The following is an 11,951-nucleotide window of genomic DNA, read 5'->3' as shown; positions in this document are numbered from 1 at the left end:
GGATCCTATTACCTGTTTCTGCGTAAGCCAGCACGGATTCAGTACACTGTGGGCATGGGGTTCATGTTCCAGAAGTGAAAAAATAAGATGAATACGTGAATGTTTTTATTGATGTATATTCCACTTATCTCTTAAAACTAGTAAATTCTCTGTTGAAATTAAGTTTTGTTACAGAAAAAGAAAGAACTAGAGACTGCTTGTAGAAGACAATCTCCCCCCATGAAAAAGTAATACTCAATGTGTTTGAGCAGAATAGCATGGCAGGGAGTGCTCTCCATACCAACCATTTACACAGCTTTGAGTAGTAACAGTGGCAAGAAGAGCAGACGAATAATCGTCCTAGCATCATTTGGGGAAGTCCAATGCCTTCTGCTTCCTGCAGTGGGGGAGGAAATAATTACACGGGATGAGAGTAATTTGTCTGGCAATCACAACAGCCCATTCAGGTTGGTGTCTATGTTTGCAGATGTCCCCCAACCCCCAAGACATCTCTCTTCATCCTCAATCAGATGAGGTGTCTCTGTTACTCTACACGCAATTTATAAATATTTGAGATGTCTCTCCTCAGACATTAGGCACAATACATTTAACTGCTCCCCAAAAGGCTCCCTTGGGAAATTAAGCAAAGCAAAAGAAAACAAGAACCTCAGGAACGCGATTCACAGGTGAAATTTTTGACAGGTTTTGAGAGAGGGAAGAACTTTATAGGACAAAGAAAGGGGATCAAAGAACAAAGATGTTTTCAGGTGGGATACCAGAATAAAGGAAGAGTCAGGGAATTAAAAGAAATGAGGGAGGAAAGTATTTTTAGAAAATGGGATATGCTGAGCTCTGAAGTAGTTAGCAAATAAAAATTTAACATTTATTAGGAAATTGCATGCTTTTGAAGAAGTGACAGGAAGTGCACATCTTAATATGACTGGAAAAACACTGATCCACCCTATTAAATTTGAAGAGTAATTTGTTTTCTCCTCATGAATAATCCTATTTGATTTTTTTTTAAAGATTTTATATATTTATGCGACAGAGACAGAGATAGAGACAGCCAGCGAGAGAGGGAACACAAGCAGGGGGAGTGGGAGAGGAAGAAGCAGGCTCCCAGCGGAGGAGCCTGATGTGGGGCTCGATCCCATAATGCCGGGATCACGCCCTGAGCCGAAGGCAGACGCTTAACCGCCGTGCCACCCAGGCGCCCCTGATTTTTAAAACTCATTTCATTCGGAAGTTGTAAAGATTTCTTTAACTTCCCCAGTCCAATTGCTTATCTTTGTTCAGAGAACAAATTCATGGTGGCTGAACTGTCCTTGAAAACCCAACCACTCACAGAGGATCTCTATTATATTTTTCAATTTTCCATTTTTATTATAAATCTTAAATGATTTCTATAGCAAAATTAAAATTATATAATACAAGATTACTGAGCAGTTGATTTCAATTAACAAATAGCCGCCTCCTTTATTTTGATAAAATTTTCTTTAGTCATAAACACCTTCATTTTTTACCTTTAGCATTTCTCTTCACAACAGCCACTGATATGGGATGTAAGTGTGTAAGTGTGGGGTTAAAGGATCACTTCTTACCTTTATCTCTATGTTGTCTGACCTGCATTGCTAAGACATGCAGTCCGTCCAGATAAACAAATTCCATCAATGGGAAAATCCCTAGCTGGAATCCCTATAGTGTAAAATGTGAACTTGGAAGATTATTTTCAGCAGTGAATTTTAGGAAAGTCATTCTACTAAACAACTCTTTACATTAAATTAGCTTAGCCATTATGGATTTAGGGCCAAAGATTTCTTTGTGTACAGACTTAAACTTTCCCCTATTCTCAATCCTGACTTGGCCACCTTACTGAGTTTCTGTTACAAAAACACAAAAGAGTGCAGCTTTTTCTGTCCTGGTAAGAATAACTATTTATCTGCACTGGCTACCAACAAGTAGAAAATGTTACATACTTTGAGGACGATTTGAGATTGACGAACTACAATATACGAAAGTATTAAAAAACAACACGGTATTTAGAGTCATGACCGTGACTCTCTAAGAGTATTGATTAAACAGTTGAAACAGAGTCCCAGAAGGAAATACTAGAGGACTGTGATGGAATGTGTTCAGAAGAGTTCTACATATTTTTCATTAAATGGGCAGCATTAAACGGGGGCACCTGGGTGGCTTAGTCGGTTAAGCATCTGCCTTCAGCTCAGGGTCCTACCCAGTGGGAAGCCTGCTTCTCCCTCTCCCTCTCCCCGCTGCTCCCCCTGTTCATGTACGCTCTCTTTGTCAAATAAATAAATAAAATCTTTAAAATAAATAAGTAAATGGGCAGATACAGGGCGATCAGCAGGAAAAAAAAAAAGGCAAAACCAAAATGGGCTTTTAGACTATGTTGACTGCCAGGAGAGGACTTAGAAAGAGGAGAAGCAAGGAAGGTGATTTCAAACATCTCCAATCTGGGGCTGGAATTTTTTTTTGAATTTAGTATTTTCCTAGCAAGAAAAAGAAGGCTGAGTTGAGCACATGAGCGCCAACCAGGGCACACAGAAAGCCCTGGCTGGGCACTTGCTTTGAGAGACTCAACTTCTCAGCAGGGCCGGAAGGAGCACTTCCCTTCGGGGAGGAAGATGCTGTGGAGTCTGCCTCTTAGAAGCAGGGAAACACATTCTTTATAGACAGACCTCCAATGTGGAGGCCCCTGGAGCTTGGATGCCACCCTGGGGAAAAGGGAGCAGAATCCCTAAATTTACTGCATCGATGTCTTGTTCCTGGAGAGATATGAGCCTCTAAGCAAGATGTAAGTGTATTGCAGAAAAATACATTGCACTGTAGCACGCCTGAGTAAGTGGTAGCTAAGATTTGTGCCTGTCACCATGTATATATTATGTCCCCTCCCCTCCCACACACTGACCTCTTCATAAATGCATACCGCTTGCAAAATCATCCTAACCCTTGTCCATTTCTCCTCTATCTCGTGCTGCTCCCCGCACGGCACCTGTCCCACAGCCCCTGGACCGTCCTGATCCCTGCTGACACCTCGTTCTCCCCATCTCCACGCCTTAGCACATGTGGCCTTCTCTGCCTGGATATCCTGTTTTTACCATAAATCTCTCTCCTCCACCTACTAGACACATTTTAAGTCTGTCTCCTTGGTAATTTACCCCAAACACGCCTGGATAAAATTCAATATCATTATCACTAATGCCTTTAAAACACATAACTGACAACCTTGAATTCTGAAGTCAGCAAAAATACCTTTCAAAATTGAAATGTGAAATGCAAATATTTTTAGATGGATAAAAACTGAAAATCTTCATTTCCAGCATATCCACACAAAAAGAAAAACTTAAGGGAATTCCCAAGACAGAAAAACGGAATCCCAGAGGAAACACTGTAGTGCAGGAAGTAATGAGGTGTGCATGAAGTCGGTACTGGAAAAATAAAAGGAAGGCTAAATGTAAAAATGAACATCTTTTTACTTAAATTATGGCAGAATTAAAATAAGTGACAGCGGTATCAAAAATTTGGCAAAGGTAAATGGAGTATATAATCACAATTTCAGGCAAACTTTTGCATTGCTTTGAATTGGTAAAATTATTAATTTATTAGAGAATTTAATTAATGAGGGATACATATTAAAACTCTAGAATTCCAACAGAATAATGCAATTAAGTCCAATTTATAATTTCCTGGGAGAAAAAGTGAATAATAAAAAAAATCCAAAATTAGTCAAGAGAGGTCAAAGAACAAATGCAAAGAATGAAAAAATAGGGGAGCGTGGGTGGCTCAGTCGTTAAGCATCTGCCCAGGGCGTGATCCCAGGGTCCTGGGATTGAGTCCCACATGAGGCTCCCTGCTCTGCTGGAAGCCTCCTTCTTCCTCTCCCACTCCCCCTGCTTGTGTTCCCTCTCCCACTGGCCATCTCTTTCTCTGCCAAATAAATAAATAAAATCTTAAAAAAAAAAAAAGAAAAAATACTTAGTTGATTTAAGCCCAAATGCATCAACAATTATATTAAATATATAAGAATACACATTCAAGTTGGTAATAAGCTTATTGGACTGTATTTTAACATTCGGTTGTAAAATCCTTGCTTTATTTTACCCTCTTTCTTTTGGAGAGAATTCAAACAACATAACTGCTCAAGAACTAAAGGGCTGTTTATCAACATAAATGTGTAGCCTAAACTTAAAACTGAAGTATTTGTGAGATATTAGGAATTTCCCATGTATTATGACATGGAATATGGTGTAGGAATATATCAAATTTGAAAAAAGGCATTCCTCAGATTCAATCAAACATTGCTTAGAGTGAGCTTCTCCAAGCATCTGCTATAGACATTTACTGTTGTGGTGAAACAAGGTCCCATTCCTACTGCTGATTCTGCCCACTTCTCTGCTTTGTCACTTACCCACTTTCCATCTTCTGGGGGGAATTCCTTGGTGTTTTCACTTTCATGCTCAATTATCTGTGACTTTCAAAGCTCATTGTCTTCTTCCTATTCTCTGTTAATGTCACATGCTGTTGGTCTTCCCCTAGATTCTTGTTTTCCTCACTTTCATTCCAACATCTCCTTTTGCTGGAATTATTTTCTTCAATCTCCTCAGACCCTCTGCATCACGCTTTCACAAGGAGATGAGTTCCTCCTGTTCACCAACGCTCTTCCAACAGCCAGGGAATCAGATGTTAAATTCAGATGTGCCACAAGCCTAAGGTTTGATGTTTAGGGGACAATCTCCTTTGGACATTTCTCCACTGTGGAATTGATCATGACAAAATGATGTATTTATAACAATAACTATCTTTTCAACATGATTACTTTCATGTGCTATGTCACTTCTTCAAGTGAAGAAGTGAGAACAGTTGCCTCTCATGACGTATAAATACTATCATTGTTGATTATAATGAAAATTTACAATGTCACATATTTATGGGGGAAGATGATATATTCAAGAAATTGTGTTTGGACATTTAGCTATCTATTTGGGAAAAAAAAAATTGTATCCTTCCCCAAAAACACGTGTGCCTAGATATACATATTCCCCTGGGATAGATCTGAGTGTAAAATAAAACCATAAAAATTTAGAAGAAACTATTGAATATTTTCATAGTTTCTCATGGAAAATATTGGTAGACTTACTATAAATTTTTAATTTCCATATAATAAAAAAGTTTAGAAAAGATAAACTTGAAAAAATCTTTAGAACATGTATTGTGTTCTAATTGATTTAGATGAAATGAGGAAGAAAAGGATTTTCTTTTTTTCCAAACACTTGAGCCTCCAAAGCTCAGGCCCTATTCAGAAGAGAAAGGGCCAATAGTCACTAGGTTTGAGGAAGTTATGGGCAGTTTCAAAACTTCCCTGTATTCCAGATAAGAGTAGGAAAGGACAAAAGTAAGTGAGAGAATAGTAAGAATCTCTGAGGCAGGGGCATCCCTTCTCTCCCTCTCTCTGGTCTGGGCTGAGAAAAAGGAGCAACTGTTAACGCCAGTGTCGTTGGTTGAATAATGGCCCCTTGAAAGAGATCCGCATCCCAATACTTGGAGCCTATCGCTGTTAGTCCTCTTTGGAAAAATACGTCTTTGCAGATATGATTCAGTGAAGAATCTTGAGATGAAGGAATTTTCTGGGATTATCTGGACGGGCTCTAAATGCTATGCCAAGTGTCCTTATCAGAAAGAGGCACGGGGACATGGCACACAGAGGAGAAGGCAGGTGTGATCACACAGGTAGAGACTGGAGCCATGGGGCCAGAAGCCAAGGAAGAGCAGCAGCCCGCAGAAGCTGGGAGACACTAGGATGGATTCTCCCCCAGACCTCCAGGGGGAGCGAGACCATGTAGGCACCTTGATTTTGGTTCAGGAAAACTGATGCCATACTTCTGGCCTCCAGAATTCTAACAGAATAAATGTGTGTTGTGTTAAGCCATCAAGGTTCTGGTAATTTGGTACCAGAGCCGTAAGAATCCATTGGAGTCAGGTAAGTTTAAGGAACGAAGATCCAAGGGCCAGGGAAACTCCTCTTTTCCTCGTGCAAAACTCACTGGGCAGAGACAGCCGCATAGCTTGTCTGAGCCCGTAGCCTGAGAGTCTCTCCGAGCACCTCACTGCTCTGCACAGAACAGGGACAGGAAAAATTCCCAAGCCCCTAAGGGTGCCATGGGGTCATGACAGGTCCTCGAAACTCCACCAAATGTTCCATGGCCCGTGATGCCACAAGTACAGCTAAACTCTTCTGAGAAGCACACTGGAATTGGCTGATAAAAATGTCAGAGCTAAAGAATCCTCACGGGATGACTGCTTTGTGACAGCATTGGACCAAAGTCCAGAGTCCAGGCAGGACATCTCATTGAGGGTGGAAGTTCACCCAGACCAGATCTCCACTCCACAGAGTCACTGTTGATGCCTGGTTCACTCGCAGGGAAGGCAGAGAAAACCCAGACAGACGGAGAGGAAATTTCTATTGCCTGGAGGTCAGGGGCGTGTCTCAGACATCAAGTTCATTTATAGTTGCAGAGCACAGAGGAGCAGGACACAAGACCTGGAGATAATCGCTTAGATGCTAATCCCCAGTTCATCCTTTGCTACATGTTAACCCTGGGCAAGTGATGCACTTCCTGTGTTTCAGTAAAATGTGGATGATCATCATGCGGACTTCATGGGGGTTTTCTGTGTGTGACTATTTGAGAACTTACTCCCTGTGAAACACCTAGATAGAGCAGGCGTCCAAACGCTGTTTGCTACCGTTGAAATGGCAGCTGCCTTAACAATAAACTAACACGTTTTGCACACCTGAATCTGTGCCCTGGGACTCACCAAAGATACTTGTGGATCTTTCTAGAATTTCTACTATGTTCGAGGAAGCATTTCTGCACTATAGACTATTAAAAGCCTATTAAAAGATAGGAGCTATGACCAAATTCTAAGGAAATTGGTGTAAAGGTGTAAGGGAGACGCTCTGAAGTTATGTCGGGTTCAGAAACCTCTGAATATTTGTGAGGAGACAGAGTTTGAAAGGGAACTTGAGAATGTTTCCAATTTCCTGGGCAGACCCAGGGTAATTAGCAGAGGCTAAGGGGAGGGGAGGGACGGAAGGAGGGACGGAAAACAAGGGAGAACATAAGAGACAACTCTGACTTCACTCAAATCTCTGAGTCTTAGCTGAGGACACCAGAAAGGAAGGGGCTTGAAACATAGAACTAAGACCCCAGTTAATAACCTAATTTCAAAAAAGGTGGAACCTTTCCCTGGAGACACAGGAGAGACTGACGAGGGTACACTGGCTGTGAAACCTGAAGAAGGCAAAGCAGCGTGCCCCCCACTGAGCCCCACAGGGATGGGCTGGAGCACCTGTGAGAGACTGCCGGGTGCGTGGTCTAGAGGGGGAATTGGTAAGCACGCCATTCAGAGGTTAGGGTCACGTGAACATCCTTTTTTCGATGATGAGATAGGTGCCATTTATCCTAGAAGACACCTGCAAAGACAATCCCAACTTATTCCCGTGGAAGCGAGGCAGACTATATAGCCCCCTGGAATTCAGAGGCAACCCTGGGAGAGGAGACCGGGAGCCCCACATTGACTGAAGTTTATTGCACCCCATGACATGGGGCTTATGGGGGAATTAAAGGCTAGGGATTTTCCCATTGATGGAATTTGTTTATCTGGACGAACTGCATGTCTTAGTCAGCAATGCAGGTCAGACAACATAGAGATAAGATAAGAAGTGATCCTTCAGCCCCACAGTTACATCCCATATCAGTGGCTGTTGTGAAGAGAAATACTAAAGGTAAAAAATAAAGGTGTTTATGACTAAAAGGAAGTTTTATCAAATTAAAGGAGGCAGCTATTTGTTAATTGAAATCAACCCCTTAGTAATCTTGTATGATATAATTTTAATTTTGTTATAGAAATCCTTTAAGATTCATAATAAAAATGGAATATTGAAAAACATAATAGAGATCCTCTGTGATAATTTTCTTAGCCATCCTTTTAGATTTTTTTCCCAGATGTATTGAAAAGTAGCATCCTGTTTTCTTTGTGAAAATCAAGGACAGAATTTTCNTCTTTGTGAAAATCAAGGACAGAATTCTCCACATGTACCATGAGCACCAACTCGTCCCCCCCTGCGGCCCAGCAGCTCTGCTACCCGAACGTGACCGGATCCTGCCTGAAAGCTCCCTACTCGCCTGGCCCCCAGCTCATGCTCTACACACTGTTTGGCGTTGGGGCTGTGCTGGCTGTGTTTGGAAACCTCCTGGTGGTGACTTCCATCCTGCACTTCAAGCAGCTGCACTCTCCAGCCAAATTCCTCCTGGCCTCCCTGGCCTCTGCTGACCTCCTGGTGGGGGTGACTGTCATGCCCTTCAGCATGGTCAGGTCCGTGGAGAGCTGCTGGTACTTTGGGCCAAGCTTCTGTACCTTCCACACGTGCTTTGATGTGGCATTCTGTTACTCTTCTCTCTTCCACTTGTGCTTCATCTCCATCGACAGGTACATGGCTGTCACTGACCCTCTGGTCTATCCTACCAAGGTCACGGTGTCTGTGTCAGGGATATGCGTCAGCATCTCCTGGATCCTGCCCCTTGCATACAGCAGTGCCGTGCTCTACACAGGTGTCTATGACGATGGGCTGGAGGAATTATCTCGTGCCCTCAACTGTGTAGGAGGGTGTCAGACAGTTGTAAATCAAAACTGGGTGCTGATAGATTTTCTATCCTTCTTTATACCTAGCCTTATTATGATAATTCTCTATAGCAATCTTTTTCTTGTGGCCAGACAACAGGCTAAAAAGATTGAACATACTGGAGGCAAAACAAAATCGTCACTAGAGAGTTACAAATCCAGAGTGGCCAAGAGAGAGAGAAAAGCTGCTAAAACCCTGGGTATCACAGTGGTAGCATTTATGATTTCATGGTTACATACAGTATTGACTCATTAGTTGATGCCTATATGGGCTTCATAACCCCTGCCTACATTTATGAGATTTGCTGCTGGTGTGCTTATTATAATTCAGTCATGAACCCTTTGATTTATGCCTTATTTTACCCATGGTTCAGGAAAGCCATCAAAGTTATCGTGAGTGGTTCGGTGTTCAAGGACCATTCAGCCACCATGAATTTGTTCTCTGAACAAATGTAAGCAATTGGACTGGGGAAGTTAAAGAAATCTTTACAATTTCCAGATGAAATGAGTTTTAAAAAATCAAATAAGACTATTAATAAAGAGAAAAGAAATTGCAATTCAGATTTAACAGGATAAATCAAGGTTTTCCAGCCCTAACTGTGCACTTCCTTGTCACTTCCCAAAAAATATTTATACAGGTAGTAAATGTCAAATCCCTATTTGTTCACTGCTGCACAGCTCACCTCATTCCCTGCACACACTTCCCTTACTCCCTTTTGCTCTTTTGTCCCATTGATTCTTCTTCCCTTTATAACCTGAAAACATCTTTGTTTTTTTTTTCTTCCCTCTTTCCCTTACAAAATTTTGTACTCACTCCTACTTCCCAAACATTTCTCTGCAATTAGCTCTCACAGGGCTGTTGCAATGTTTGTTTGTTTTTCTTTCTTTTTCTTTCTTTTTTCTTTTTTCTTTTTTTCTCTTTTTTGGCTTGGCTTTGCTTGTTTCCCCAAGGGAAACTTTTGGAGGCAACAGGTATTATGTTTGATGTCTGCATGGTTTATGTGCTTCACATCTGGATCCTGCCTCTTGTTACAACGGGTGGGATGAAGGAATGAGAAAGTGTCTTCTGTTCCATAGACGGTTGCCAGCTTGCTATAAATCAAGTTTGGATATTGATCAAGTTTCTATCATTTTTCACATTTGTTTTTCTGTACGGGCGATTCTGTATGGTAATATTTTTCTTGTGACTAGAAAACAGTCTAAAGAGAAGAAAAATTAAAAAGTCCAATATTGATAACATCTATTTAGGAAGGACTTGTACCCAGTCAACTCGGTAATTAGAAAATTTAAAACCCAATTAAAAATGGGCAAAAATGTTAATGAACAGTTCACCGAAGTGGGCACATTAATAACCAAGAATAACATGAACAAATTCTTAATATCACCATTCATTAAATTAAAAACATGATATACTACTAACATTGTCTAGAATGGTTAAAATAAAAAGAATTGGCAATACCAGGTGTTGAAGGGGACTTGGAGCAACTGGAATGCTCATAGTTTGTTGGTGGGCGTGTAAAATGGTGCGATTACTTTCCAAGATGGTTTGTAGTTTCTTGTACAGATAAACATACAGTTTGCATATAACAATTTTACTCCTAGGTATTTCCCAAAAGGAAATGAAAACATATGTCTATGCAAAGAATTATACATGAATGTTTTTAGCAACACTGTTACTAAGAACCCCAAAATAAACACAATCTAAATGTCTATCGACAGGTAAATGAATAAAATAATTGTGATTTATTCATACAATGGATTGCTATTTAGCAGTAACAGTGAACCACTAAGTATACCCATTAATGGATGAATCTCACAGACATTGAGCTGAGAGAAGGAAGGTCACAGAAGGGACATATTGTGTGATTCTTTTCTCATGTGTGTTTTAGACCAGACAAATTAATCTGTAGTGATAGAATGAACATCAGTGGTTGCCTAGGGCAGTCTAGGGTGAGATCTACTGTAAAAGGGCTCAGGGAAATTACTGGGTTGGGACATTGAAAATGTTCTATACCTTGATTGCCAAAGTGGATACGTGGGTAGATATATTTATCGTAAGTCATCAGCCTGCACACTTTGAAAGTGTACGTTTTTCAAACATCAATTATACCTCAATATGAAAAAGCTGATTTTTAAAAGTGACCAGAATTCATTTATTAGAAAAATCTTTTTCAAAGCCTAAGCTGAGATCTGTTCTAGAGAGCTAAGAGGAAAAAGAAATTTGTCAAAGGTAAAAACTAAAGTATAATATAGGAATATCCATGTTCCAAAGATTTTTTTTCATATTTTCTTTAATATCTTCCCAACAGTTCCCATTCAGAAATAAACAAACTACCAAACAAACAAAACCAAAAAAACCTTAGCAAAAACCTGCTTTTTAGGTGTACATACACTTCCTTTGTGTATTTTCTTGAGGTAAACACTGTATTTCCACACGCCTGTTTTTCCAAATCAGAATTATTAAAACTCAACCTGAGACATTCTAGATTTTAGTAAATGATTCTGCATTTGATTTCTGTAACACAAACCAATGATGGAAAGATAAAGATCTTATTTGAAAGCTTTAGGGAAAAACAGGAATCATAAATAAATGGTTCTTACAAAAATGAAAATGCAATCTCCAGTAATCGGTAAGAATGAACAATATGGTTTCAAATTTTAGACAAAGGTTTTTAAGGACAGGCACTATTTCCATTTCTATTTCATGAAAAGGTCAGATGTCATTTGGAAATTAGAAGGGTCTAAACTTATTTTTAGCATAAAGATAATCATTATTTAGATTTTTTTTCTTTCCACACCTTGCACTATAGGGATTCAATCTTAAGGGCACTGGGTATTTGGAATTATTTGGCTGCTTCCTGAGAGGACAGTCATTCGAGCATTAATATAGCTCTGATAAGTTGAGGGGGGGACACAAACAAAAAGTGGCATTCATGCATGCATCATCTAACAGCTCCTTGATGACCAACGTGTCTCAGATATGGAAAGACTAAGGTGATACAGAGAAACTATTTTTTCATTAAAATAAACAGCCTTTTATGTAATGATGAAAATTAAATGCTTATTCATTACAAAGTGAAATATTTTGAGATAAAGATATGAATCATTTTTTAAACATGAAAATAAGGATTTGTATTTACAAAGAAATAGGGGAAGAATGTACCAGCAATTACTGACCTATTGTACATATCCTTTTTAAAAGGATTTTTAACAACTGGAATGACATCCTTAGCCATAGAAGACGATGGTTTTTCTGGGTAGCAAAGCGGAGAATC

At 40.0% G+C, this 11,951-nt stretch overlaps 1 protein-coding gene across 1 annotated transcript; it reads left to right on the top strand.

The window, feature by feature from the left end:
• Positions 1-8,095: 8,095 nt before the first annotated feature.
• On the top strand, positions 8,096-9,132 carry LOC100464842 (trace amine-associated receptor 6-like). The gene is given in 2 exon segments (XM_011229644.3): positions 8,096-8,909; positions 8,912-9,132. Coding segments are annotated over 2 exon segments (1,035 nt in total).
• The last annotated feature ends 2,819 nt before the right edge of the window (positions 9,133-11,951 follow it).

This window comes from Ailuropoda melanoleuca, chromosome 10, assembly GCF_002007445.2.
Source record: "Ailuropoda melanoleuca isolate Jingjing chromosome 10, ASM200744v2, whole genome shotgun sequence".
NCBI classification, from domain to species: Eukaryota; Metazoa; Chordata; class Mammalia; order Carnivora; family Ursidae; genus Ailuropoda; species Ailuropoda melanoleuca.
This window is presented reverse-complemented; position numbering and strand designations above follow the sequence as displayed.